Source organism: Myodes glareolus, chromosome 7 (genome assembly GCF_982192425.1).
Source record: "Myodes glareolus chromosome 7, mMyoGla1.1, whole genome shotgun sequence".
NCBI classification, from domain to species: Eukaryota; Metazoa; Chordata; class Mammalia; order Rodentia; family Cricetidae; genus Myodes; species Myodes glareolus.
The window spans coordinates 56,915,002-56,942,984 of NC_142032.1; the positions used below are offsets into that span (position 1 = coordinate 56,915,002).

General features: G+C 53.2%; 3 protein-coding genes, 2 long non-coding RNA genes and 1 other non-coding gene across 8 annotated transcripts; 3 read left to right on the forward strand and 3 right to left on the reverse strand.

The window, feature by feature from the left end:
* Nucleotides 1–7,190: 7,190 nt before the first annotated feature.
* Rin1 (Ras and Rab interactor 1) lies at nt 7,191–13,119 on the reverse strand. Its single transcript, XM_048457869.3, has 10 exons — nt 12,965–13,119; nt 12,639–12,819; nt 12,417–12,531; nt 12,256–12,328; nt 12,054–12,145; nt 11,192–11,932; nt 10,722–11,027; nt 10,322–10,453; nt 10,039–10,190; nt 7,191–9,227 (listed from the first exon to the last, which is right to left on the reverse strand). The coding sequence occupies exons 1-10, from the start codon at nt 13,117–13,119 to the stop codon at nt 8,778–8,780; spliced, it is 2,397 nt and encodes a 798-aa protein (XP_048313826.2). The 3' UTR covers nt 7,191–8,777.
* On the forward strand, nt 13,038–15,827 carry LOC125415566 (uncharacterized). Its single transcript, XR_015003172.1, has 2 exons — nt 13,038–13,127; nt 15,635–15,827. It is a non-coding gene; the product is annotated as an uncharacterized LOC125415566 (long non-coding RNA).
* Nucleotides 13,953–24,376, reverse strand: Brms1 (BRMS1 transcriptional repressor and anoikis regulator). 3 transcript variants are annotated; one of them, XM_085693503.2, is made up of 10 exons: nt 23,993–24,376; nt 17,769–17,993; nt 17,590–17,680; nt 17,305–17,432; nt 17,082–17,161; nt 16,912–17,008; nt 16,288–16,380; nt 15,230–15,294; nt 14,804–14,838; nt 13,953–14,448 (listed from the first exon to the last, which is right to left on the reverse strand). In XM_085693503.2, the coding sequence occupies exons 2-10, from the start codon at nt 17,935–17,937 to the stop codon at nt 14,385–14,387; spliced, it is 822 nt and encodes a 273-aa protein (XP_085549629.1). In that variant the 5' UTR covers nt 17,938–17,993; nt 23,993–24,376; the 3' UTR covers nt 13,953–14,384. The 3 variants fall into 3 exon arrangements, with proteins under 3 accessions (XP_085549629.1, XP_048313830.1, XP_048313828.1); XM_048457873.3 differs by having other exon boundaries at nt 14,804–14,843; nt 17,769–17,914; nt 23,993–24,151; XM_048457871.3 differs by having other exon boundaries at nt 14,804–14,843; nt 23,993–24,150.
* A 160-nt stretch (nt 24,377–24,536) lies between these two features.
* Nucleotides 24,537–26,772, reverse strand: B4gat1 (beta-1,4-glucuronyltransferase 1). The gene is made up of 2 exons (XM_048457870.3): nt 25,604–26,772; nt 24,537–25,195 (listed from the first exon to the last, which is right to left on the reverse strand). Exons 1-2 carry the CDS (start codon nt 26,657–26,659, stop codon nt 25,004–25,006), a joined length of 1,248 nt encoding a protein of 415 aa, XP_048313827.1. The 5' UTR covers nt 26,660–26,772; the 3' UTR covers nt 24,537–25,003.
* Nucleotides 26,773–26,836: 64 nt separating this feature from the next.
* On the forward strand, nt 26,837–27,822 carry LOC125415567 (uncharacterized). Its single transcript, XR_007236639.3, has 2 exons — nt 26,837–27,153; nt 27,615–27,822. It is a non-coding gene; the product is annotated as an uncharacterized LOC125415567 (long non-coding RNA).
* On the forward strand, nt 27,240–27,321 carry Trnas-gcu (transfer RNA serine (anticodon GCU)). The gene has a single exon. It is a non-coding gene; the product is annotated as a tRNA-Ser (tRNA).
* Nucleotides 27,823–27,983: the final 161 nt, after the last annotated feature.

Consider the following 27,983-nt stretch of genomic DNA (forward strand, 5'->3'; position numbering starts at 1 on the left):
TGCTAGCTATCCGTTTGAAGCAGGACATTCCTGGTGGTGTACTTGTCTTTTTGTAGATAGGGAAACTGAGGCTTTGAGAGCCTTACAGGGAGTTAGCGGCAGGGCTCAGCCTGGAACCTGGACTCCTGATTCCCATTCTACTAGTCTTACAGGGAGTTAGCGGCAGGGCTCAGCCTGGAACCTGGACTCCTGACTCCCATCCTACTAGTCCTCCAGCAGCGGCACCCGTGTTATCTCTGAGCAGAGGCTGGGAGGTAGTTTGCCAGGAAGATGGCCTGGGCCGAAGGCTAGCTCTGGAGCCAGAGCTCAGATGGGTTTGGAGGATGCAAAGAGCTTATTTCCTGGCCTGGAGAGGGGAATGGCGGGGAGCAGAGAGAGAACATCAGGCAAGGAGGAGAGGCCTGGGCTGGGAGGCTTCGAAGCTGCCCCTGAGAGGCTGGAGCTCCACGTGGATGCCATGGGAACAGAGTCATGGCGAGGGAACTCCGTGGTTGGTGGATGGTGGGTGGAGGGAACCCAAGGCCAGGGACCAGTTAGGAGACTGTTGCAATCATCTGGGAAAGGGAAGGGATCTGGCTGGAGAGCTGGGCTACAGGGCGGGCCGGGCTGGGGGAGGCAGCCTCTGGAGGTTCCTTGGGGGCGGTTCTGAGCTCGGTCCAAGGGTGTGGTGAGCCCAGTCATGTTTCGGGCAATGGCCAGTGCTGAGCGTCCAAGAAGAGTCTCTAGGATGTCTGGCAAGTGGGTGTGTCAGATCAGAGGTCAGGACCCTAGTTTCAGTGGAGTGTAGGATTGGGGGAGCAGACAAAGGAAGTAGAAGGAAGAGGGTCAAAGGCCAACTTCCAGATGTACTAGCTAGGCCTTGGAGGGAAGCCAAGGCAGGATAAGGGGCTGAGAAGTGGGTGAGGGCACACCTCTCACTTCAACAAACCTAAAGGTTTTGTGGTTCAAAAATAAAAGTTAGAAAGACATACTTGGGTGCCCAATCCTCTTCCAGGTTGGGAGAAGTGGGGTGAAAGTTGCCTAAGAACTTTCTTTCATAGTTCGAATGGGCAACACCATGAGTATAGCACCAAGGATCTGGAGATCAGGAGCTAGAGAGCCAGCTGACTTAAGTTTTCTGCCGTTCTGGTTGAGTGTGATTCATATTGTTTCACTCACAGTGCAGAGAAGAAGCTTGGGTGGGTGGATATATGAATGGATGCATAGGGGAATGAATGATGGATAGATGCATGGAAGGATGGACAGATATCCAGGCAGATGATGGCTAGACATGCGCACGGGTGAATGATGCATGGCTGTGTACATGGGTGGATACACAGATGATAGGTACATGGATTGACACACACACACAGCTGTATGAATATTCATGGTTAGGAGGGAGGAAGGGTTGTTGACTGGCTGACTGGAGAGACCAATGTATGTATGTATGTATGTATGTATTGTAAGTGGAAAGGTGGATAGGCAGGGAGATGTATATGTAGAAATTTTTTTTTTTTTTAGACAAAGTCTCACATATACCAGGCTAGCCTCAAACTTATTATGTAGCCAAGGATGACCTTGAATTTCGTATCTCTGTGCCTTCACCACCGCGTGCTGGGATTGATTACAGGCTTTCACCACCTGGTTTATAAAATGTTTAGATGCATGGGTAGAGGTAGGATATAAGCAAAGAATATATACAGGATATAAAGAAGGCTGCCTGTATTGTCACTGCCGGCCACCTTCATGAGTGGCGTGCTGAGAATGGTCTTTACGTCCCTGCAGGACGGCAGTCCAAGACAGGGACAGCTTGGGTTACCACTGAGAAACAAATGGGAGGAGTCCCCACACACAACTGTGTTCTCTACCAGGGCCCTGAGACCAGTGTTTCCTCTTGTCTGAACTGGGGGTGGGGGGTAGTGAGTGGCAGGGTGTACCATCTCAAATTCTGCTCACAGTGGGAGCCAGAGGGCCAGGTCTTCCTGCTGATAGTGGTCCACATGGGAGATGCTCTGTAGAAGATAGACATGGAAACAGAAGCCCGCGTTTTCAGGAAAACCTGTCCGGGAAAAGCAGAAGGGAGAAGGCTTGGGATGCAGTGTGTGGGCCCAGAAGGGAAGGGGGAAGGCGGCCTAAAGAATGGCTGGCCCAGAGAGGGGCCCCATGGAACAGCTGGGTGGGGGGATTGGGTGAGATTGGGGGGGTGCTCACCCCCCCCCCCCGGCAGGCATCCTGAAGAGCCTTGGCATGCTAGTCCGCTGAGCCAGCACATTGCTTTGTGTACAAATCACCTCTTTCCCTTCTCTCTCTTTGTCCCCACCCCCACCTCAGTCCCTGTCTAAACTCTTCTTAAACCATCCCAGCTCTCAGGCTGTCAGGAGGAAGGGCTGAGAGAGGGTGGGAGGCACCCAGTCTTGAGTATGAGCCAAGGTGGGTGGGTGAGAGAGGATTACCCTGGGCAGTTGCAGTGGAGGGAAGGGTACATTTGTGACCTCCTCCCCTCCCCACTGTTGGGGCCACGCCCTCTGTGCTTCTGGCAAGAGAGCACTGCAGGGAGGGGGTCATGCTGCTGGTGGGGACAGGATGGGTGGGAGACAGAGGTTTGGAGAACTCAAACTGGGAAGAAGGGGTGTTGGCGCTCCTCAGCATCCCTGAGGCCAAAGAATTCTGACAGCTGGGGGTAGCCGATGGTAGAGCGGGCCTTTGTCAATGAAGACCTTGAGTGCCTGTGGTTACAGGATAATATGCCTGCGTGCACGGGCATGTGCACACACATGTATTTGCACAACCTTGGCATGGCTAAACATGTGCACAGCTGGGTGTTCCAGCAAGTCCACACCTGGGCCCACACCTGAGAAGGAAGCAAATGGCTCCTTGGAATATGCAATTTGGATGCAGCCGGGAGCCCAGTTCTCTCTCCTAGCAGATGCCTGACCTGAACATCTGGCCACATCGCCCTCAAGGAAAGAAATCCTGGAATCTGTGTCTTGGTTAGAAGGGACCAGCCCTGCCTGAGTTGTACAGGCAAACACTTTTGTTTGTTTGTTTGTTTTGGTTTTTTGTTTATTTTTGTTTTTCAAGACAGGGTTTCTCTGTGTAACAGCTCTAGCTGTACTTGGAATTAGCTCTGTAGACCAGGCTGGCCTCAAACTCAGAGATCTGCCTGTCTCTGCCTCCCGGATTGCTGGGATTAAAGGTCTGCACCACCACCGCTAGCTGTTGAGGACTTTTCTAATTTTATTCCCAGCTGCTAAGATCTTACCCCACCATACACACCCCAGGCCTGGGTAGACAAGATGATTGGTCCCACTGACTCAGGGACTAGTTTCTTTGTGCTGTATACTTTCCTGGCTACCCTAGTCCCAGGCTCTCTGATCTCGGCAGCACCTCTACTCTGGCCTTGCTTCGGAGGCTCTTATTGTCCCTTCTTTGTCCAGAAGACTGCATTCCTTCCTGGTCTCTCACTGTCCCCCAGGATCCCTGTTCTGTCTCTCCTGGCTAAGTCCTCAGTTTTCCTTTGTGTCTGGGGTCTCCATTTCTTCAGGGATCTCCTGTCCCAAGAACTGTCCCCTGTTGGCCTGGGGTCTGTCTCTTTGCTTTCAGCTTCCCTTTGTGTCTCTGCTCTAGGCCTCTCATCTCTCCCCTTCTGTGTAGCAGTGTCTCTGTCTTGACACCAGCCCCGGGTGGTCTAGCCTCCCTCCTCTCTCCCTGCGCTGTGTCCCGGGAGCTGGTTGGGGTGGAAGCCAGGTCTGGGGTCTGTGACCAGGCCAGGAAGGAGAACCCGAGCAGACATGATATTTACGTTGAGACTTCAAAGTGGAGCCCAGGCTGTGGTGGGGGTGGATGGGGGCTGGCAAGCAAAAGCCAGACTGAGGTCAGTTCATGCTCCTCCCCAGCGAGGGTCTCCTTGGTGATACACACCTCCCCTGTGGGACACCAGACCCAGAGTAGGGATGGAACGGGCTATTTTGGTGCAGAGTTCCAAGAAAGGCACTTCCTGTACCCTCACCCTGCCCCCATCTTTTTTCCTGTCACCCTGCAGCTGGTTCTGGGCAGCTTGGTCCCCCCACCTCTTGTACGCATCCCTCAGTTGGGAATACAAGGAGTCTGGAGATGGCAGGCTGGAGCAAAGGATTCGATCTCAGCAAGAAAACATCCCAGGCACTGGGGCAGTCTGTGCATTCGTATTCTCACTTTCTGGCAGAGGCTCCGCCTGGCAGGGCAGCACGGGTCTGTAACCCTATCAGCCCCACGCAATGGGACCAGACAAGTCTGGCCTTTCCCGACCTTCAGAGTCCAGCTTGAGCCTGGAGGATTTAAGAAGGACTGTGAAAGTCACCTCCCCAGCTAAAGACATCCAGCTGCTAAGGCCCGGGAAGGTTTGGGGTGGGGGTGGGAGGTGAGGGTGTCCCAGCCTGGAGGGCGGGGCTGATTGTCTCATCCCACAGCTCAGCTCAGGGCCTAAGTCTCACCCAGGGGGCACCCTTCAGGAAGGGACATCACCATGACACTTGGATCCGAAGCCCACTCAGGCCCCCAGAGCCCCACTCCTGGGCCAGGGCCAGCCGGTCCCCATCCTCCAGTTCCTCCTGTGAATCAGGCTGGAATCTGATGAGCTCAGGCTGCCCCGCCCAGCCTGCCTGCCTGCCTCAGCTCTTGCCTAGCCCGTGAGGTCACCACACCCTTGCAGGGGTCTTCTCAGCAATTCAGTCTCCTCAGGGGGCCCACAAGGGGCTGGGTGGGGGAATGAGGCAGGAGTAGGCCAGATATGAGATTGAGGTTGGAGTTCCTGTATATGCTCCAAAGTGTAAAAACGTGTGTGGGGGGGTGAAGGGGGGTTCACTTCCAGGCCTTAGATGGAGTAGGAAGTAGATAAAATCATGTGTGTGGTGTGTGTGTGTGTGGGGGGGTTCGTTTCGTGGACTTGGAGTAGGAAGGAGAAGTTGTAGTCTGTCTCCAGAGCATGGATGTAGCTGTGCTGAGTGATGACGTGAGGGTTGTTGGCACTTTTGCATAGGTAGGCCTGTGTCAGGAAGTCTGTGTCCCTATAGGCCTGTGTCAGGAAGTCTGTGTCCCTATAGGCCTGTGTCAGGAAGTCTGTGTCCCTATAGGCCTGTGTCAGGAAGTCTGTGTCCCTATAGGCCTGTGTCAGGAAGTCTGTGTCCCTATAGGCCTGTGTCAACAGCTCCCATATATATCAAGGTGGTGTTGGGTGTGCCTGTTACCTTTGGGGGTGCCTGGCACTGTAGCACCCACCAGGATAGCAGTCTCACTTAGCCCTGGAATGTGGGTCAGAGGGTGCTGCTCTAAGCTGTGGGTGTGAACATTGGTCATAAGGCCACAGCAGGATGTTAAGGAGGGTGGGTCAGAGGGAGTCTGGATGACCGGGCTGGGGCCCAGTTGGGCCCTCGAGCCTGAACCAGGCAGCCAGAATTTCCTCACTCTACCCCGACCCCCTTTCAAGTGATGCCTTGAAGGTCACCGACCACCAGCAGGACAGCACCTGGGGAGAGGAGCCCCTGCTGTAGGGCTGAAGAGGTGCGCACAGCCCTTGGTAGAAGTGGCAGAGTGTGCGCCACCCCGGCACAGAGAGGACGGGTTCTGCTGAGGTCTTCCTGCATCCTGCATCGTTCCGTATGTACTTTTACAAGTGCCAGTTCCGGCACAGGCGTTGTTCTAGGTCCTTGAAGGCCTGCTGGGAAGAAGGCCAGCATGGCTCTGGCCTGCTAGTGGGGAAGGCAGACAATAAACAAACTCACACAGACAACTGGGGTGACTTTAAATGACGAATGCAACATTGCTAAGCAAGGAAATGACATGTCTGCTTTTAAGGCACCCAAGTCAGTGTCCCTGCACTACAGCAGTGGACACTAGATGAGGCACATCTCAGAGCCTTGCCTTTTAGGACATGGAAGATGGCAAGAATGGTTGAATTCCCTGGAATGTAGTGGTCCAGTTACCCCCTAGATCACAGAATTGGTACACACCCCCCTTTTTTTTTTGAGATGGGGGTCTTGCTATGTACCCAGGCTAGCTTCCACTATATAGCCATGATCCGGAACTGATTCCTGTCTCAGCCTCCCAAGTGCTGGGATTACAGATGTGCTCCTGTGCCTGGCTTGGTCTGTGAAGAGTATGATTAGATGATTCTCTCTGAAGGTGTATGTTGAGTTTTCTGTCCTGTAACAAGCCACCTTCCTGAAGAAGGCCTCGGGTTCATAGTTTATAAAATGGAGACATCAGGAAGGGGAAAATAAGGTGGAGACACCAGTCTCTGACTGGCATATTATCACCAACTCTGCCTGGTGTGTCTTCCATTGATCCCAACCTGCGCTCATACTGATTTGACCTCGATTGGTGGGTAATCAGATTAAAAAAAAAAAGTCCAGACAGCAGGCAGGCCCTGGAAGTGAAGAAGCCATTGCTGGATCTACATTAAATTCTAGGAGCCCAGAATTAGAACTGAGCACAAAAACGCAGGGCCTGTGGAGGTTTTGGAGACCTGGTTCCCATGAGATCAGCTCCGTATCTCGCCCCTGGGGTTCTCAGAGCAGCCTCTGCAGACATTCCAGGTCCTTCCCCTGGGACTGAGCGCCACACATCCTGTGTCTCATTCCCAGAAACCGCCTTCCTACCCCAGCCCACCAGCCACCCGAGCCTTCCTATCCCAGCCCACCAGCCACCCGAGCCTTCCTATCCCAGCCCACCAGCCACCCGAGCCTTCCTACCCCACCCACCCAGCCACCCGAGCCTTCCTACCCCACCCACCCAGCCACCCGAGCCTTCCTACTCCAGCCCACTAGCCACCTCAGCCTTCTTACCCCAGCCCACCAGCCACCTCAGCCTTCTTACCCCAGCCCACTAGCCACCCCAGCCTTCCTACCCCAGCCCACCAGCCACCTCAGCCTTCTTACCCCAGCCCACCAGCCACCTCAGCCTTCTTACCCCAGCCCACTAGCCACCCCAGCCTTCCTACCCCAGCCCACCAGCCACCTCAGCCTTCTTACCCCAGCCCACCAGCCACCTCAGCCTTCTTACCCCAGCCCACTAGCCACCCCAGCCTTCCTACCCCAGCCCACCAGCCACCTCAGCCTTCTTACCCCAGCCCACTAGCCACCCCAGCCTTCCTACCCCAGCCCACCAGCCACCCCAGCCTTCCAACCCCACCCCACCAGCCACATCAGTCCCTCACTGCTGTTATCAAGCTTCAGTCAGTGGACACCATTTATTGGGCACCGGTGGAGTGCTCCATCCTGTACAAAGCATTGGAGGAAAGGAAGGCATATCATGGAATAAAGAGCCATATTGTTCGATATGGGCCTTCAAGCCCCAAGCAACCTTGTCTGTGCCTCCGGGTGGTGGAGAGAGGCTAAAGGAGCTGGGACCACCTTCCCCCTCGCCAGGACGTTAGAGACCAGTTGAACTTTCCCCTGCTGGGGAGAGGCATGGACGTGGGGAAGAAAGAACATTGGTGGCCTACTTTGGAGTCCTACACTGGCTAAATGTGGATCTGAAAGTCAGGGTCCACAGCATGTGGTCCTCGTGCTCAGAGGCCCCAGGAGGACCTCTGAGACTGCGGCCCTCATTTGTCTGGAAACAACTCTTTCCTAAGAATCTCTGACAGCGAATGGCCTCTGCCCTGCATTTCCCAGGCTGTCAACAGCTGTGAGCGTATAAGGCCAGTGACGCCTATGCTCTGTGGCTCTTAAATTCTCTATCCTCACCCCTCCCAGCTGCTGGTGGGGGTCACCCTCTGCAGCTTCTTAGGCTGTGCACACCCTCTTGTGGCTGCTGGTGGGTATTTTCCTCTGCTCAGATTCGCTGCTGGTTTTCCTCTGGGTGCAGCCCTGGCCTTGAGGGCTAGTTTGCTAGGACGTCTTGGGAATCACCTGCCGTAGGGCTTACTATATGCACTGTGCCTTATTGTTAAATTTTTTTTTTTTTTGGTAAAGGCCCAAAAAGAGGATTACAAGGACAATGTTTGTGGAACCCCTCTCTCTGTTCTGGAAACTTCCCTGCTAGTGGGCATTACTTCCCAGAAATACTGAAGTGCCTCAGTAGGTTTCTGATCTTTAAAAAAAAAAAAAAAAAGACTGGAACATAAGTGCTTTCTCTCTTGTGACCTGATCTCTGGACTGACTGGGAAAGAAGAAACAGAGGACGGAGACCTGCCTGGTGGGGGCAGCTGCTCTAAGGAATAACACAGCTGCCAACACCTGTCCTTTCCTCTCTTTCCCCTGCCCAGACTTAGCCACCAACCATCCACGTGAGGCGTGGGTCACTCCAGAGCCCTGCAGTACTCATATTCCCTCTCTGCAGGCCAGGACACTGCCTCTGGGAAGAGCCACTTGTTTGGGGACCTTTGCTATCATTCTGCCACCTCCCTGGCCCATGGAACTAGGAGAGATTGGAGCTGTTCAGGGTTTTGAAGCTCCAGCAACCCTGCCTGTGCCCCTGGACAGTGGGAGAGGCAAGGAAGTCAGGAACACTCTCTCCCTGTGCTGGAGTTGGTTATGAGATGGATTCGTCCCTTCCCAGACATGTTTATTCCTGTGGGCTAGGGAGAAGCAGAGGCTAGGGGCCTTGGACACAGGGGTTTGGAGTCTCCTAACTCTCTTAACTTTACCCTAGTCTTTGTGGTCAGCCCCGTTCCCAGCACATGGACTCATAAAGATCAGTTAGAGGTGGTGGCAGACACAACAGAGAACTGGGTGTGGGTGGTGAAGGAAGCTTGGCAGCTGGGAAGAGCGGATTGAGAAGCTTCTGGAGGCCCAGGTAGCTCTCCTGGCTCTTTCTGGCTACTCTTCCACAGCCTGGCTTCCCTCTGCCTTTGGCTCCTCTGGTTGCCCATGGCCTCCTTGGACCTGGTCCTCACCTCCTTGGTCAACAGTTGTCTCAGATTCCCCCTCACTGTTGAGGCCTCCTTTCTTCTCTTCCCATGCTCCTGCCTCTGGCCTCCCACTGGTTGCCTTTGCCTTCTCTGTTGTAGCCCCCTGGGCCTCAGGCCTCTCTGCCCGGCGGTAGACAAGGTAGCCAGTTGCAGGAAGTCTATGGGCCAGGGCTTCAGGGGGCAGGCGATGGTAGCCCTGGTCCTTGTAGAGGAAGAGGCCAAATGCATCAGGGTGAGTCACTCGGAACTTGGTGGCACAGAGTTGGCTCAGGGTGGCAATCGAAGACCCTGGGGGCACAGCCAGGGTCTTGGAGGTACAACCTGTACTGGGGTCCTGGTAGGCTACTCGGAGGAGGTGCTGTGCAGAAGACAAGAATAAGTCCTCAGCTATGCTATTCAAGAATAGTCCTCAGCTATTCTCCAGGGCAGAAGGGACAAGGTGGGGTGGTGCACACTCATGTAAAATGACTGACAGGAGCCCTGTGAGCTCCAAGAGGACACTGGGGCAGAGAGAAATGTATTTGAGCTAGTGGTATAGGTGCAAGGCCAGCCCAGAGGGAGCTTCAGAATCCTGAAAAGATGCCCAAGAGGAGTCCACTGTGTACAGGGCTCTCTGCTTAACTCTTCCTGGGCTAATTACCTAGAACTACCTCCAGCGTTCACCAGTGCACCTAATCTTCATGCAGCCCAGGTGCCCATTTTAGAGACAAGGAAACCAAGGCACAGGAAAAATGTGACAGAGCTGGGACAAATCTGGGGCCTGGCTACAAAGTCTAGATTCATAGCAAGACTGAGAAGGTTGAAGTTAAATGGGGTGCATCCTGGCCAAGCATAAACTGAAGTTCGAGGACAAGGAAGGTAGAGCCTTGGCTGGTTCTAGGGAACAAGAAGTTGTTGCTCTCCGTATCAGTTTCTACCTACTCATCTGTAAAATAGGGAAAATAATGGCCCTACTTCAGAGTTTCTGTGAAGATTCAAGGAGGCGGCCCAGGAGCTCACAACCTGTCCCATGGAACCCATTCCTACAGGGGCTGCTCTGATACTCAGCTGGGTCTCTATTTCTATTGTAACTTGATGCAGGGCTCAAGATACTGTGCTGGGTGATGTAAGAGGCCAGCCTGGGGCTAAGCAAGGCCAGCCTGGGGCTGACTTGTGGAAGGGCCCTTTACCTGGAAGCTATGGGTGGCCGGCAGGCGGCGCTGTTCCCAGAGGGCCAAAGAGCGCTGGAGCTCCTGGGCCGGGCTGAGTGGGAGAGCGTGGGCCTGGTTCAGGCCACTCAGCAAGGCCAGGCTGGCCGAGAGGCTGGTCAGGTAGTAGCCACCTAGGACACAGGGTACATAGGATGCAGCTCAGGCTGAGATAGGGCGTCCTGCCTTCCCTTCCATGCTCACTCAGGACCTACAAGCAGCCCTGTTTCCACCCAGACGGGAAGTGAGGGAACGTTCCCCTTACCCTCTCCGGTGAGCAGGGTAGGCTCCAGGAGCTCCGACATGTACTCAGCTTCTAACAGGAGGTCAGGAAGGTCGCACTGGGCCAAGACAAGGCTCAGCAGAGGCAGGAACTCATCAGCGCCTGCATCCTCTCCTGTGGAGATGAAGAAGGAGGGGGTTCAAGCCTCCTTAAAGACCCAAGAGCTAGGGTTCAATCCCCCTCCTAGACAGCGACCCTTCCTCTCCCTCTGCTAGACCCCTAGATAGGACCACAGACTCTACTCTCTAGAGCTCCTGAGACGGGAGAGTTGGACCCCTATGCCCTGTTTGCAGTTCTGGGATCCTGGGACCTTCTCCCTGAGAGAGGGGGCTCAGTCTCTTCTCGGAAAGAGCTGAGCTGGGGGAGGTGGTGAGGGCCATACCCGCCTGGGTTTTCAGGGCCGTGTAGAGCAACTTGCAGGCCTGCAGGAGCCGCTTGATCTGGGCACTAGGTGAATAGGTGCCGAGCAGCTGAAGCAGTTTCTGGCGCACCTGTTCTGTCTCCACTGGGGAGGAGAGGTGTAGGTGGGACCCGAAGGCTCCAAGTCCCTGGGTTCGGGCCAGCTGGAAGCCCTCAGCTAGGCGGCCAAGGGAACCATCTGTGGAAAGCCGGCGCCGCAGGCGGGCAGCGAGGATGGGTCGAAGAGGCTTGAGAACAGAGCGGTGCAGGGACTTCTCCAGGACCAGTTCTGGCAGAGGAGAGTAGACATGGTCAGGGGAAAGGGGCCTGGAAGAGCAGGAGGTAGGGAGAGAGGTGGGGGATGGAATTCACTGTAGCAGTTGCGAGAAAGTCGCGAGAAAGGATGGAGAGCCAGGGATTGAACCTGTGGAGGCTGGGGCTGGGGGACCTTACCCAGCCTCTCCGGTGGTAGCAGCTTCTCAGGACCCAGTTCTGCACTCAGCATGGCCCGGGCCCGGCTTAGGGCCTGGCGGATGCCCTGCAATTCCCGAGGCTCAGGACCAGCCCGAACCTGAGTCAGTAGGTCTTGCACCAGTTGACCCACAGCTGTGTATCGGTTTTGCATTAACATTGTGGCCGCCCGGCCCACCTGCCTCTCCGGTGCCAGCAGAGAGCAGAAAGCAGAACTCATGGACCGAAGCAGAGGCCGCCGCTGCTTTGGGCGGCCCAGGCGTGGGGAGGTTGTAGGGCTCCCCGAAGAACCCTCCTCCTCTGAGCTGCTGGGGGAGCAGCAGTCCACCTCCTGGAGCGAAGGTAGGGGAGGAAGGCTAGGGCCGGAAGCACTCCCTGGCACGCGATACCCCACCGAGCTCTCCCTCTGCAGCAGCTGTCGAGAAGGCAGTCTTTCTGTTTGGCTGGAAGATGTCCCTGGCAGCACCGGGACTGGGGGAGGCGGCACAGCAGGTGGGGACAGAGGGCTGGAGGTCTCTGTGGACACACGCACTTTGAAACTTCTCTTGAATTTCTCACGTTTGGTGGGGCCCAAATCTCCTGGGAAGAGGGGGTTGAAGAAGCAGAGGGCTGCACCGGTGCCCTGATCCAGCTCTTGAGGGGAGCGAGCCTTCAGCCTGGGTATCGGTGGGGCTTCGGAAGACCTCTGCTGAACCTTGGTGTTGAGGGAGGAACTCCAGAACTCTAGCAATCAGAAACCAATGGGGGCCTCAGAGCTGGCTCAAGAGGGTGCCCGGTTGCCCTTTTGCCCCCTCCCTTGGCCTCTATGTGTTCATCTGTACAATGGGCTGCAGGGAACCCTTACCCATGCCTAGATGGGAGATGGCCTCCAGCTCCTTGTGGGTGGCTGCCTGATGAATGGCTCTGGGGAGCCGGAGTGGGAGGAGAAGGATGTCCCTAAGGTCAGCAAAAGGAGTGGTCAAGAGAGCGTGGTGCTTGGGTGCGGGAGGCGGGCAGCACTAGAAAGCAGGCCCTGTGGTCACCAGGTGCTTGACAGGCAGACTCACTTGGTATGGCAGTATGCACAGATGAGCTGGACCAGGTCCTGGAACGTGAGCTCTGAACCCTCCAAAGAGACGCCTGAGAGACATCGGGAGTGAGGCTGTTCTCCGGGGACCTCCCTCCCCCGCCTGTCTCCAGCCCCTTCCCGCCAGGCCAGCCCCCTCACCGCCAGGGCTCTCTTGGATATAGTGGCTGGAGACAAAAGAGGGGCCACTGGCTTCTGGCAGCCGCACACACAGAACCTGGCACTGGCGAGTGTTAGATTTCCGTACCAGGAAGGTCTGCAAGTGAACAAGATTAGGAGGCTCAGTGCCTCCACGTTGAGGCGCTTTTTCTTCCCCTCTCCCCCGTTTGGCGGGCCAGTCCGGGCGGAAGGGGAAAGACTCACCCCTGGAGGTTCTGTCCGCAGCACGTGCAGCGCAGCTGCAGCGTTGGCCCGCAACTGTAACCACACAGGTCGGGTGATCAGCAGCCGCTCCCGCAGGCTCACAGTGCGTGCTGGTTGTTGGGACCTGCCTGCCTGTGCCCTGCTGGCGTCAGGCGTGTCATACAGTGGGTCTGGAGATGGCCTGGGGGCAGACACCCGGGCCTGAGCAGGGGTCTGGGGTGAACACCTCTTCCCGGTTCTGGGCTTCCCACCTATCCTGCCTTTGCCGGACCCTCTTGCCACTGCCCTTACCCTCTGCACCCGGCTGCCCTCCCAACTTCACTAACTTTTCTTTCTGTTGGTGCCTGGGAAGAAAGTTCAGGTTGGCAGCTCCCAGAGGGTGTGCTCCTGTCTCCCCAGGGTCTTCCATGGCTGGGAGCTCCTTCAGCTTCTCCTGGGACTCAGGAAGAGAATCCAACCCCCAAGGCACAGGCGTGCACATTCCTGGCGGTGAGTAACACTTCCTGAAGGCGGTTCGCCCTGTCACACCCCGCCAGTTAACTCTTGTATGTCCACTCCATGTGGCCAGTGTCCACCTCTTCTATTCCAGACTCAGCCTTGAATGGCAAGGACCCCCTCCATGTTCCTATCACTATTAGGGTCCCAGCTGTGGGAGGACCACCTCCATACAGTGCTTCCCATAAGCCTCCTCACACTGCAGCAGGGTAGGGAGTAGTTAAGCAAGGCAGACCAAGTTCCCATAGGCCCAAGACTCACCCCTGGATCACCTTAAGAAGTCTGTGGTCACTTGCTCATCTGTTCCAGCCTTCGAGAGGGTCGGCCTTGTGGGAGAGCACCCCCTACTGGTCGCAGATGACTCATTCCTGAACCTAACTTTGGTTTTGTGATTTCAGGTTGCTATGGAGAAAGGATGCTGTGTCTCCATAGAAACTAAACCCTTTGCTTAACTGAGGTTCTGGGGGTGGTTCTGACACTCACTGCTAACCAGGGGGAGTATGGCTGTGAGGTCGTCAGCACATGGTGCTGCTGCTAGCTGCCTCCCACACACAGGCTCTGCTAGCCTGCCTTGCCAATCTGCCAAGTGACTGGAGCAGGTACAGACATGACCCAGTCCCCAGGCACGTGCAACAGTCCCTCACCACTCAAAGCCACGTGCTCCACTTGTTTGCCTGTGCCAGTAGCTTCCAGTTCTGGGCCCAGATTCTAAGTCACAATATCCCAAACTCCAGGGACCCCAGAAGAACCTGTCTCAGGTGTTCCCCCATAAAAGCCTTGATTCCATTATAAGATAACAGCAGACACACATCAGTCACGTCAAGGTCCCAGGATAAGTTTTATTCCAGTCTTTGGAATCTGGGAGGCAGACACCAGGAATGGCCCTGAGAAAGTCTGGGAAGCTGTCATCTCCAGCGACAGCCAGGATGGGCAAGACCCCAACATAATGTTTCTGGCTCTAGAGTTCCTCCTGCAGCGGAGCCCAGTTCCTGGCTCGGTGGCTAGGGGGCAGGGCTGAAAGTCAGGAGAGTTGCTGCTTTGGAAGAAGCCCATCTTCTTGGTTGAGGGACACTGAGGAAGTTACTCTTTGGGAGGGGGAAATGGTGAGTTGGTCAGGGATAGAGACAACAGTCTTGCTTGGCCAGGTCAGCTTCAGGGCCACAGCTATGCCGATCCCATGGAGAGCAGAGGTCAGGGGACAGCAGCGACACTGGACAGCTACTAGGCAATCCCTGCCTTTGCAGAAAAGTGTTAGTCCTGTGTGAGGTACCAGCTGCTCCAAGGACCCTCTGAGTGTGAACACAGGGTCAGGGTCCTGGGGGCACAAGGAAAACGCACTGAAAGGACATTGAATCCGGAGGACAACCACCACTTCCTGAAGGCACCGAGGGAGACTTCCCTCACTACAGGGTTTCTTTCTCCTGCCCTTGCTGACCCACCCTGCCACGGGCTCCAGTCCACCTTGATCTTTCTGTGGTACTAAGCCTGGGACCAGGGTCTTAACCATGCTAGGCAAGCACTCTACCACTGGGCCCTACATACCACCTTTACATGTCCTTGTTCCATCAGCCAGAGCTTCCCCAGCTGGTTCCTACTTCCCAAACTCCTACAAAACCCTCAAAGTGAAATCAAACCACAGATTCTGAGGGGGCCGCCGCGCTGGTTCTTACCATCTGCTTTCCTCTTCTGAGGAGACACTGCTGCCCTGGCCTGGGTGGAGAGAAGAAAGGCCCTTTAGCGTCCACTTCAACCTGCCAACACTGCCCACCACAGCCCAGGGTCAAAGCCTCTGAGAAAAGTTGCATGAAGTATAAAAACTTTCTACACCAAGCTCCGAGACGTCTCTTCTCAGGAGCCAGTCGAGCAGCCTCCCCTCCTTCCAGCAAAGCCCCTGGAACAGGGGCTAACACGAACACATCCTTTCCTCAGGCCAGTCTTTAGGCAGGAGGACTACAAGCTACGACAAAGTTGGGGCACCAGGGCTAAGGCAGACATTGCTGAGGGGCAAGCAGAAAACTGCTCGGCTACCCTCAGATACCGGAGTTGACACCGTATGTATGTCAGAGTAAACAGGAAACAGGCAGCAGGGGACCAACCTTTTTGATGGCCGTCCAGTCTTCCAGGATGTCGATTTCCTGCAACATGTATACGATGTATGGGCCTGCACAGTGGTCAAGGATGACAACAAGAGACACGCAACAAAGCTCCACTAGAAGGCCACAGGTGGCAGTGCCACCCACCCACGGCTTAAGAGAGGTGGTACATGGATAGTGTGGAGGGGGTGCCAAGAGTTTTATTTATTTTAGACATGGTCTCTCTATGTAGCCGTGGCTAGCTTGGAACTCAGAGATACGCCTGCCTCTGCCTCCTGAGTACTGAGATTAAAGGTGTGTGCCACTAAACTCAGCCAGACCTTGGGTTTAATCCAAGTCCACCTCCTGCCTCAGGTGAGTGTGGGGACTGTGCTGGGCAAGAATCCTAACCCAGTTCTCTTTTTCCAGATCAGCTGACCAAGGCCCACCCCATCCTGAGGATCTCTGTTCCTCCTGTTTTGTCTGGTTCTGTCAGGAACTAGCTCACTGGACCCTTCCTTACCTAAAGGTGGATCCTGGCCCCTTCCTTCTGATAGCACTGTGCTCTGTATCTGAAATCTACCTTTACCCACAAGGGTTCAATAAAGCCTCCATCCCACAACTGTCCCAGGGCTGACACTGAACATGGAAGACCCCAGCTCAGTGCTGTGCAGCACGGGATGCTCAGTACAGAAGAGAGCACATGCACAGGGCTGGGGGAATGGACCAGGAAAGACTTCAGAAAGAGCATCTGACATGACACCACTGTGCCGACATGCAATAGCTCCAGAAGGGTTAAGCAAGGCCTCGACAGCATAGGGCTACCCTAGGACATGGAGGGAAAGACAGAAGGCTTTAGAGGTTGATCCTTACTCAGGGAATTACTAGGAGTCAGTGAGTGTTCTGTTTCTTTGGGGTCCACTGAGCTGAGGACCTAGGATGCGGAAGAAAATTCTGACAGCTGGACATTGCATGTAATACCAAATGACCATGAATGATTCTAGAGTGACTGTCCCACACCTCCCTGAGTCCAGGGCTGCCTTGTCCTGCCCAGTTTCAGGTGACCTTGAGTGGAAGGATACCAGAAACGAGAGGTGCCTTCTTCCTCTTGCTGGGTGGCAGTGAGTCCCAGGTCTTGGAGCCGCCTCTGGCGTTCAGTCTGTCATCCCACCACTCTGCCCAGAGAGTCGGGGTCAGGACAGTGACCCACAGCTAACTCCCACCATCCCTGTGGCTTTACCATGGACCAGCCAGGCCTCCCTTTTCCCCATCACCTCCAGGGCAGTGGTCCCAACCCTGGGCTTGAGGCTGGCAGCCTCTGGGGACCACTCGGTTTTTGACTGCACACTAGTGCAGGCCCGGGAATGGGACACTGCCCTTTGTGGGTATGCCTCAGTTTTTCCACTCAGTACACGGAATGAAGGGCATTCCTGGGCCCCATGTGAAACAGATGTCACCGTTATGGAGAGGACTGTGGTTTTTATATATGCATCCATGTGACAGTTGGATACCTCCCTTTATGAATGGAGGCAGGCAGGGGACCCACTCTGCCTGAGTCCCCACTATATGTGAAATACTGAGGTAAGCCCTTTCCTGAAGTCTCATTCAGTCCTCACAGGAAGTGGGCTGTTAGACTTCCTTTGTGCAGCCTGGGAAGCTGAGCTCCAAAGCGGGGGAAGGCACTGCAGCACTGGGCCCTGGCTCACCAGAGCTAATGTCCAGGCTCTGGCGGTCCTCCTCCAGCCTCTGGATCCGCTCCTGCAGCTCCCCAAGCAGTGTGTCATACAGCAGCAGTTTCTCACTCTGGGGGGGAGAGGCACTCAGCAGGGCACTTGCTGGACTCAGGCTCCCTCCCAGAGGCCCACGTGCTGCTCACCTCTAGGTGTTGTTTGGCTCCCTGGAGTTCACACTCATACTTATTCCTGATTACATCCAGACAGAAGCCCTTGTAGATTCCTACAAAGGGGAAGAGATCTGCTTGGCTTGGGGCCCTAATGTCCCCCAAAAGCAGATCCACAAGAATAGGGAAAGGCAGCGCAGGGACAAAAGTGGCGGGTGACAGAAAACTGTGGCTTTGGGAGGGCAGGACAGCTACAGACCTGCCACCTGAATGCGGATCTTTAGGCTCTGCTGCAGCCCTCCAAGAGGCTCTGTATATTCTGGGGCTCTCTCAGCCCCCACTTCCTCTAGTCTTAAGCGCAGCTGGCTCAGCCGTTCCCTGAATAACCTGAAGGTAAAAAGGCAGCTGTGCACACTGGCTTTTCCCGTGATCACCTGCCCTCTCAGGCACGTGCCTGCCAGACACCTGCTCCTGTTTTACAGCCCATCACCCAGGCACCTGCACCCCGCTGCCCAGAGGCCCGCCCCCAGACTCCCAAGCTCACTTCTCCTTCAGCTCTGAGAACTGCTTTTCCAGGTCCAGCATCTCACTGACACACTCGCTGCGGCGCCGCTCATAGCCCTCGTCGTCCATCTCTGAGGGAGAGGCCGGTTAGTGCTGCTTCTGTGGAGGGGCTGCTGCTCTTGTGTGCACATGTGTGTGTGACACACTGCAGGTGCTCACCTGAGCTCTCCTCCTCCGACTCCGTCTGACTGCCGCTCCGCTCCTCTTCACTCTCATCTGCCTCCCCATTCATCTCAGCTGCTGAGTCGCCTTCTGCCTCCATCTCTTCTGCTTCTTTGCCTGGAGGCTGGATGGGCATCTGGGCTCTGGGAGAGGGAGCACGGGCCATCACTCACCACTGCCCACTACCAGAGCGGTCAAACAGGGAGCCGACCAAACAGAAGCCTTGAGTGAAATAAGGGGAAGAGACTGCTGTACCACACTGGACATGCACCTGGTGGAATTTGCTCCACCTGTACCTGGAAATGTGGCCAAGGGATACGCCACAATGGGAAAAGTTTCCCATTGCTGATGGAACTGGACCCAAGCTTCTCACTGGGTCCTACAAGACCCTTCATGAACCGGACTTGAACTTTTTAAGTCCAGCTCCTTCACTTCATTGAATGGCCAGTTCTCACATCCTACCCCATTTTTTTTTTTTTGTTCATGTAATTGCTCTACCTACAATGTCTTCAGCTTTTCTTCCCAGTCCTGTCCCACAATTCTCTAGTCTTTCTCTACGTTCTAGATCAAATTCTGTCATCTGCTTTTTCAATGCTCAGCGTTTCTTTCTCCCTCCCATCTTCAGCTCCTTTCTGGCCCATATTGAAAGCTTAATCTGCAATGTAATGGTGTTTAGAGGAAAAGCAAAAAACCCAGGATAGCCAAAACAATCCTGTACAATAAAAGAACTTCTGGAAGCGTCACAATCCCTGACTCAAACTCTACTACAGAGCTACAGTACTGAAAACAGCCTGGTACTGGCATAAGAACAGACAGGAGGACCAATGGAACCAAATAGAAGACCCCGATATCAATCCACACATCCTCGAACACCTGATCTTTGATAAAGAAGCAAAAAATATCAAATGGAAAAAAGAAAGCATATTTAACAAGTGGTGCTGGCATAACTGGATATCAACATGTAGAAGAATGAAAATAGACCCGTATCACCATGCACAAAACTCAAGTCCAAATGGATCAAAGACCTCAACATAAAGCCAGACACACTGAACCTTATAGAAGAGAAAGTGGGAAATATACCTGAATGCATTGGCACAGGGAATCACTTCCTAAATATAACCCCAGCAGCACAGACATTGAGAGAAACAATTAATGAATGGGACCTCTTGAAACTGAAAAGCTTCTGTAAAGCAAAGGACATGGTCAACAAGACAAAACCACAGCCTACAGAATGGGAAAAGATCTTCACTAACCCCCACATCAGACAGAGGTCTGATCTCCAAAATATACAAAGAACTCAAGAAATTGGACACCAAAAGATCACATAATCTAATAAAAAAAAATGGAGTACAGACCTAAACAGAGAACTCTCAACAGAGGAATCTAAAATGACTGAAAGACACTTAAGGAAATGTTCGACATCCTTAGTCATCAAAGAAATGCAAATCAAAACAACTCTGAAATTCCATCTTACACCTGGAAGAACGGCCAAGATCAAAAACACTGATGACAACTTATGCTGAAGAGGTTGTGGGGAAAAGAGAATACTTCTGCATTGCTGGTGGGAATGCAAGCTGGTACAACCCCTTTGGATGTCAGTGTGGCGATTTCTCAGAAAATTAGAAAACAAGCTTCCTCGAGACCCAGTAATACCACTTTTTGGTATATATCCAAAGGATGCCCAATCGTGCCACAAGGACATGTGCTCAACCATGTTCATAGCAGCTTTGTTTGTCATAGCCAGAACCTGGAAACAACCTAAATACCCCTCAACCAAAGAATGAAAAGGAAAATGTGGTACATTTACACGATGGAATACTACACAGCAGAAAAAAATGACAGCTTGAATTTTGCAGGAAAATGGATGGAGCTAGAAAACATTTTTTTGAATGAGGTAACCCAGACACAGAAAGACAATTATCACATGTACTCACTCATAGGTGGTTTTTAAACACAAAGCAAAGAAAGTCAGCCTACAAACCACAATCCCAGAGAACTTAGACAACAATGAGGACACTAAGAGAGACTTACATAGATTTAATCTACATGGGAAGTAGAAAATATAAAAAGACAAGATCTCCTGAGTAAATTGGGAGCATGAGGACTTTGGGGGAGGATCAAAGGGGGGAGGGGGGAGGCAGGGAGGGGAACAGAGAAAAATGTAGAGCTCAATAAATATCAATTTAAAAAAAAGAAAATATAGTGTTTAGAGGGGCTGGAGAGATGGCTCAGCAGTTAAGAGCATTGCCTGCTCTTCCAAATGTCCTGAGTTCAATTCCCAGCAACCACATGGTGGTTCACAACCATCTATAAAGAGATCTGATGCCCTCTTCTGGCCTTCAGGCATATATACAGACAGGATATTGTATACATAATAAATAAATAAATATTAAAAAAATAGTGTTTAGAGATGAGGCCTTCAGGGTTTTCCTTGTTATTCATTTAATATTCATATACGCCATGGAGAGTGTGGAGGTCAGAGGGCAGCGCGTAGAAGTCAGCTCTCTCCTTCTGCCATCAACGCTGGACATTGGTGGCAGTTGCCTTTACCTGCTGCACCATTTGGTTAGCCCAAGGTGGGACCTTTGTAGGTCCACCCTCAACGTACTGATGCCTGATCAGCAGGAGATTCCTGGTAAGATTTGGGTTTCTCCTCCCTACCTTCTGAAATGAGCTGCTCCAGCAAATAGGCTCTTGCCAGACACAGGTTCCTCAGACATAGGACTCTGAGAAATTTTTATTTTATATGTAAGAGTGCTTTGAATTGTCTTTGTACCATGTGTGTGCAGTGCTTGTGAAGGAAGCATAGGATCCCTTAGAACTGGAGTTACAGACATGTAACTGAGCTGCCATGGCGGGGCTGGGAATAAAACCTGGGTCCACGGAAAGACCAGCCCGTGCCCTAATTGCTGAGCCATTACCTCTCCAGGGCACCAACACCATTTTAGAAAATTTCTCACACTGGGGATTAAATTGATTTTTTTTTCTCAAGACAGGGTTTCTCTGTGTAGCCCTGGCTGTCTCGGAGCTCACTCTGTATATACCAAGCTGGTCTAGAACTCCACCTCTTGAGTGCTGAGACTATAGGCGTGAACCACCATCATCCAGCTATAAACTGTTTTTTTCCCCACTTTGGCCCCCCCCCCTTTTCTTCCAGACAGGGTTTCTCTATGTAACAGTGCTGGTTATCCGAGAACTTGTCCTCCAATTCACAGAGATCCTGCCTCTGCTTCATGAGTGCTGGGATTAAAGGCACGCACAAAACTGTTGGCTTAAACTCAAGATTCTTAAGCATGCTGGGAAAGACAGCATTTTACTACTGAGCTATGTTCCCAGCATGTTCTGAGAATCAGTCTTATTAAGTTGCCCAGACCAGCAGCCTCTCAGCTGCCCAAACGGTTGGAGCTACAGGGTTACAGGCTTGTGCCACTACACCCAGTCAAATTTCTCTTCATTATACATGACCCCAGTCTCAGGTCAAAGACTGGGGGTTGTGACCTGGGTTCTTATAAGTGCCGAGCCCTAACTCTACCACTGAGCAATACCCCAGTGTTCCTTTCGGCCTTGGACAGAGAGCACCTTTCTAGGTGAAAGTTCAGATCGGCTCAGGCTTTTCCTACCACTAAGAAAAGCAGAGGGGGTGGTGGCGCACGCCTTTAGTCCAGTTTAGTCCAGGCATGCAGAAGGCAGAGGTGGATAGAGCTTTGGGTTCAAGGCCAGCCTGGTCTACAGATGATTTCCAGAACAGCCAAGACTATATAGAGAAACCCTGTCTCGGGGGGAGGAGGGAACGGGGGACATAGAAGCCAAAAAAAGTAGAAGTCTTGAGCAAGTTGCTAGCATGCATGGGTTTTAAGCTCAATTCTCCGAACTAGAAAGGAAAAAATAAAAAAGAGAGAGCCTGATGTGATACAGATATGTAATCCCAGTCCCAGAGGCTGATGCAGGAGATCTGCTAGCTCTAAGCCATCCTGGGTTAGCTAGTGACACATACTCTGCCTTAAAACAAAAACAAGGGGATGGAGAGATGGCTCAGTGGTTAAGAGCACTGGTTGCTCTTCCAGAGGTCCTGAGTTCAGTTCCCAGCACTCACATGGCAGTTCACAACTGTCTGTAACTCCAGTTCCAGGGCATTTGACTCTCACACCAATAAACATAAAATAATAATTTTATTATTATTTTTATTAAAATAAAAAACAAAAACAAAAGCAGTGTCTGGGGGTGGAGTTCAGTGATAGAGCCTCTGCTTACAGAGACATCTGGACTAGCTCCTCTGCCTTGTGGAAAAACAAAAAAATAGAGCCAGATTGGTGGTACAGGCCTGTTATCTTAATACTCGGGAGGCAGAGGCAGGATTGCTACACATCCAAGCCCAGCCTGGTATACAGAGTGAGCTTCAAGCTGGCAACAGCTGGTGAGGCGATGTCAAAAGTCCCGAAAGTAAGGTGGTAAACGAATGAATGCGTATGAAACTTGGCCCATCATATCAACTTCTAGTTCTCCAGGCTTCATACATACTTGCTCTTCTGACTTCCACCTCCTACTCTTCTGCTGTTTGGGTACCCAGCACTCACACTGAAACTACTTTGGAAGAATTATACAGCAACTTCCTTGCAGCAACTGCCAGCATTTTTTAGTGCTTGCCTTAGGTGGCCTTTCATTAATATTAAACACTGGTAAGTCCTCCCCCCCCCCCGCTTATATTTACTAAGCACCTAATACATGCCAGGTACCGAACAGTCACTGTGGTAGATGCTAGAAGATAGCTGTGACAGACACAGTCTTTGCCTCAAGGAAATGACAAGTTCCTGGGAGAGAAGGTGAAGAAACAGACCTCTGTAATGGTGTGAAGAGAGTCAAAATGAGAGTGTTATGGGAGAGGTGTCTAGACAGGATCTGGAGCTTGCCGCAGCAGTGACAGCTTCCAGAGGAAGAGAGACTAGGTGGGGGCTAGGCAGACAAGAGGGAAGAACAAGTACAAAGACCTAGAAATGAGAAAAGGGACCAGGGACATGGGCATGTACTCCCACTAGACCCAGGCTTCAGGAACTGGTTATCTACTGGGCGAGTTGTGCAGAGACTAGTCAGGCAGACACGTGAGAAGGGGTCTGTGATGGAAGGCCTAAGGTCAACAAACAAAAGAGGGACAGGAGAAACCGCTGCAGAAATAGAGCGGAAAAGCTCAAAGTCAGGGAGCTGAAGAGATTTCCAGAATGAAGGAGATGTGAGAGATTGATGCTGCCAGACCACCTGGGAGATAAGCCACCCTGGAGGCGGCTGCTCTCTGCCAAGAGGGGGCTTCTATTCCATGCGGATGGTATTGCTACATCTCCAGCTGCTGCTCTGAGTCTTCCCGGTGGGTGGACCACACTCCCTCCTCCCGGGCTTTCTGGCTCTCCATTTCCTAGTCTCCCATTTTCATGTCCATCCATCTGGCGAATGTGTACACCTCACCAGGGCAGGAGCTGCACAACTATCTTACTCACCCAGGACAATCCCAACTCACCTGAGGACCGGAGATCTCTAAACACAAATTAAATAACAACAACAACAAAAAACTTTTGCAGTGCAGGAATTGGCTTTTACTTCTTTTTTTCATGGTAACCCTACTTACAGCGGTGGCTACCCACTCAACTAATTATAGTGATGGACCTGTAGAAGAGTTTAGTAGCATTTCCTCCTGCTCTGAAAACACAGGTCTCCAAAACAGCCTGACCGGTCCCCTTCTCTAGTCTCAGATTCCCGCGCTGCCAATCCCCTTTTACTGTTAAGTGTGTGTCCTTTCTTAGATGCAGCGTGAAGTCTTAAAGATATCCTTCCTCCAGCTGACTGTGATTCTGACTTCGTTGAATGAAGTCATAACCGTCTCTCCTTAACCCAGGTACAAACAGGGCGGATATACCACTGCTGAAGGTCGTAAGAAGTGGAAGAGGCACACTACAAAGAGCGCGGTGCATATGCAATTTCTCTCTATAGACGTCTAAGTACCTCCAGAGCAAGCCTTCAGGAAGGGCAGACTCCTCCCTACAGACACAGAGAATAAATACAGCTTCTCTGCGGCGTTCCAGGAGCATCCAGCCGCGATCCACCCTCACTTTCACCGGCGCTGGCCAGGGAACCGCGGGCTCCCCTAAGGCCACCGCGCGAGCCGGACCGGTTAAGTCTCCGCTTTGGTTCCGACCCGGGAAGCCGAACCTAGCGCCAGGCATGACCATACGCACCGTAGGGGCTGGGGTCTCGGGCCTCACGTCCGAGACTCCCCGAGAGCTGTCTGACCGGGTGGAAACGCCGCCGCCGCCGGCTTCAGGGACAGAGCTGCTCAGGTTTCCCTTTCTCCAAGAGGTGCCGACGCTTCCGTGTGCGTCATCAGAAGGCGCCCGTGGCGGAGCTTACTATTGAGCCACTGGTGTTCAGGCATGCCGGGATACCGCGGGCGGGTCTCCATAGCAACTGGCCCACTGTCTCCCAGGCCTCCAACTTGCCCGAGCATCGTGATCTGTGGCCTAGGGTCCACCGCCGATAACACGATGCTCCTGCCCGCAACCCCTGAGCTCAGGAGAGTAACCGAGCCAGCTGTGGGTCTGAACGCTCGTTTATCTACACACTGTCACACGAAGACAACCTACTGGAGGGCCCAGAGCTGATACTTTACCCCCCACCCCCACCCCGGGGCCTACAGACCCTCCCCTCCTTCAGGGAGCTCGAAGGGCAAAGGGAGAACCAGGAAGCTTACGTTCTACCCCAGTCAGAGCACTGCATTCCATGTTTTCATCTTTCTTTCCAAAAAGCTCGTTTTATTAAGTACTCAGGATTCTCAGATTTATTTCAGTCATACATTTTGCCCTGCTGCTATCCACCCAACATTGTTAATAATAACAATATAATAATAACAATAGTAACACTGTAATAATATTAATAATAGTTCACATTTGTACGAAGCTTACAGGATGTTTTCACATATAGCATCTCATCTGAGCCAACAGTTCTGTGAGGTAGGTAGTTTCACCTCCCATTTTACAGACGGGATAATGGAGGCTCAGAGAGGTAACAGATTTTTGTTCAAGGCCACACAGCTAGTTAGTGGTAAAGCTAGGACTTGATCCCAGCACCCCAAAGTCAAGTCCAGTGCTCCAAAACCACAGCTACCTCTGTAAAGTGGAGGGGTATTTCTCACCCCAGTCAGGCCTGAGGAGCCAGATGCTGAACATTCTCAGACCATGAAAGGAAAGAACTCAGCATCGATGGGGAGAGTTGGGGTACTTAGCCTTCAACTCCTGTTTGAACTGTCGGTAAAGGATCTTATTGCGCTGGTTTTCAGCCTCCTTTTGGGGATGGAACTTCACTGCTTCTTTGAAGCCCTTATGAACCAGAAAACCTTCGTTCAGCACCTCAAAATTAAATCCTGCTACGTGCAGCTCACAGGCCTGGAGAGAGAAGAGAGAGACGGAGAGACGGGGGAGGAGGGGGACAGAGAAAAAGAGAGGGGAGAGAGGAGGGAGACAGACAGAGAGAGACATAAACAGAGAAGAGACAGAGATATGAGAGAGACAGAGAAGAGACAGAGATGAGAGGACACACACACGGAGAGAGAGAGAGAGAGAGAGAGAGAGAGAGAGAGAGAGAGAGGTCACAATAATTTAATGACATCCCCAGACGTCCCCAGGGCCCAAATAGTCATCCCTAAAGGTTCACTCCACCCCCAACACCCCATTCGGGAATTCTACATCATCCAACCACCTTCCTCTTGCTTCATGGCCTCCTTTCTATTAGTGGCCACTCCATCCTTGACACACTCCAGCCCCTGTCCCACCTGCCTTCTCCCCTTTAGTCACCTGACTGATTCGATTGAAGCCGTACTGCCGAAAGCGCTCATCAAAGGTGGGCACCTTTCCTCCAGCCACATAAAATGGTTCCCAGGGGTCCCGCCAGGGCACCACATAGGCAGGTCTCAGCAAGCTCTCTTCTGGCAGGTTGACCCAGCGGGAGTAGTTGGTGGGCGCATGGCAAGGCGTGCATAGCCCATAATAGAAAGGCCGGACTTCGCCCACCTGATAGAGTTGTACTAGCTCATTCTTGTTCATTGGCATCCGGCGGGTTCGGCGGATTTCAAACGCAGGCACCACCAGGGCCATGCCATCCCAGTGGTTACTCTGATCCAACATTTCCCTCAGGCCTCTCCACAGTCCCTCGCTGGGCACCATGTCCACATCAATCACCAGGGCATAGTTGGCCTCTTCTCGAGCCAGATTCCGTAACAAGTTATTGGGGTAGGAGATGTTGGTACCCAGTGCATAATTAATCCCGGGCTGGGCCACCCTGGCTAGCTTGTCAAAGACCTCCTGGCAGGACCGCAGCAGGGCAAATTCCCCAGGCTCCCGGGGGTCGGGCACAGCAGCCTCATAACGTGAGGGGCACACGAGGTGCATGGCGACCCTGGCACGCATCTCAGGGCAGTGGCTACTCAGCGCGTAGGCCAGCACCGTGGCCAGCTGTGCCTCCTCTTTGGTGGCTGCGAACACTGATACGGACAGTGGGCCCTCCCAGCGCTCCAGAAGTCCGGACAGGTGCAGCAGGTTGTCCACGCTAGCATGCGTGGCTAAGACGACATCGTTGGGGTCCACGGTGGTCTTCAGTAGACCCCTGTAGACGCGATAATCGCCGCTGGCATCCAGAACGCCTCCAGAGGCCAGAGCGGTGCGGAGTTGAGATTTTACCTGGTCCACGGATCGCGGGGACGGCGGGAAGAACTCGAAATACTGTTCCTGCTCCTCCTGCCCGTGCAGTCCGGAGAGCAGCGACAGGTAGAGCAGCTGCAGCATTGCCACCAACATGAGGGCGGCCAGCAGCAGCTGGTAGAAGGCGCATCGGATGGCGTAGGACATTTGCATGGCTCTCGGGGCTCCCGGCGCGAAGCGGGTACCACCGGGCCGTAGCCTCTGCCAGCCACCGCAAGCCTAGTTTTACCGCAGCCTGCCGAACGCAGCCGAGGCCAGCCGAGGCCAGCCGAGCCCAGCGCTCAACCCCGCCCTCGGCCTGTTCGCCTCCATCTAGGTGCGGGCCAGCTCGCCCTCTGTGAGAGAGGAGGAGCTACTGCAGCGGTCGCTGTTCTGCGCGCGCTTTGCAAACGCCGAACCTAACTGCGACCACATCCGTGTAGCCGCGGACCCCTGGCCGCAGACCTCTCCGGTGGGGTCGGGACGCAGACCCTCGGAACATGCGCGTCCGAAAACCCCAGTGCGTTCGCCCGGCCGCGAGAAGTGGAACCCATGCAGAGTTCAGCTGCGGCTCAGTCAACGATGGCGCGGTTCCCGACTGAAGCCCTTGGAGAGGAAATTTTAAAAACCTCTTTGTTACTGTTTCTTATTCCTCTGAACTTTTCCAGGTGGGTACTAGGACGTGGATGGAAGCGTGCAGGAGGTGCGCGTGAGATGAGAGATATGGGAATGTGGAAAGAGACGTCCTGTGTGGGACGAGGTGGCCGAGTGGTTAAGGCGATGGACTGCTAATCCATTGTGCTTTGCACGCGTGGGTTCGAATCCCATCCTCGTCGGTCCTGTTTTATAAGGAAAAGTCTTCTTAATTTTCCATGTCCCGCCTGTCTTGAGCAGCAAAATAAAGAAACTTGGTGTCCGTATTTGCCCACTAACCGACCATGTGTCCGGTGGGTACGTATTCCAGCCTTCAGAACGTGCCATGGGATGGGACATTGCTCCACTTTTCTTTCTCCTAAGAACAGCGCAGGGGTGGTTGCCATCTAAGCCTGGTAACCGGATTTTGCCCAGCAGCTCTTCGCTTGATGTTATCTGCTAATCCCGCGCTACTGTTTCCTCTCTCTTCCCCCAGGATGGAAACATTTTATCTACACACAGTTGCCCCAACACACACACTGAAGCAGAAGACTTGTGCAACACCAGCCACTGTACACTGAAGGCACCTAGTGTTTCTGGATGAAGGGAACCATAAAATCTTTAGCAGAAGTGTCGGGGAAGGGCATGCACTTCAACTGCTTCAGCAATTATACTTAATAAATACTCGACTTTTTAAAAACCAAGTCAGGAGACATCCTTAGGGCAGAACACTGTGCGTCTTGGTAAGGAGCACTGGAGTGACAGCGTTGGCTGGGGTGGGTGGGGTCTTCCACAGACTGTAGGGGCCCAAATATTCGGGAGACCTATGTTTCACAGAGTGATAGATACTGTCACTCGGGAGTGC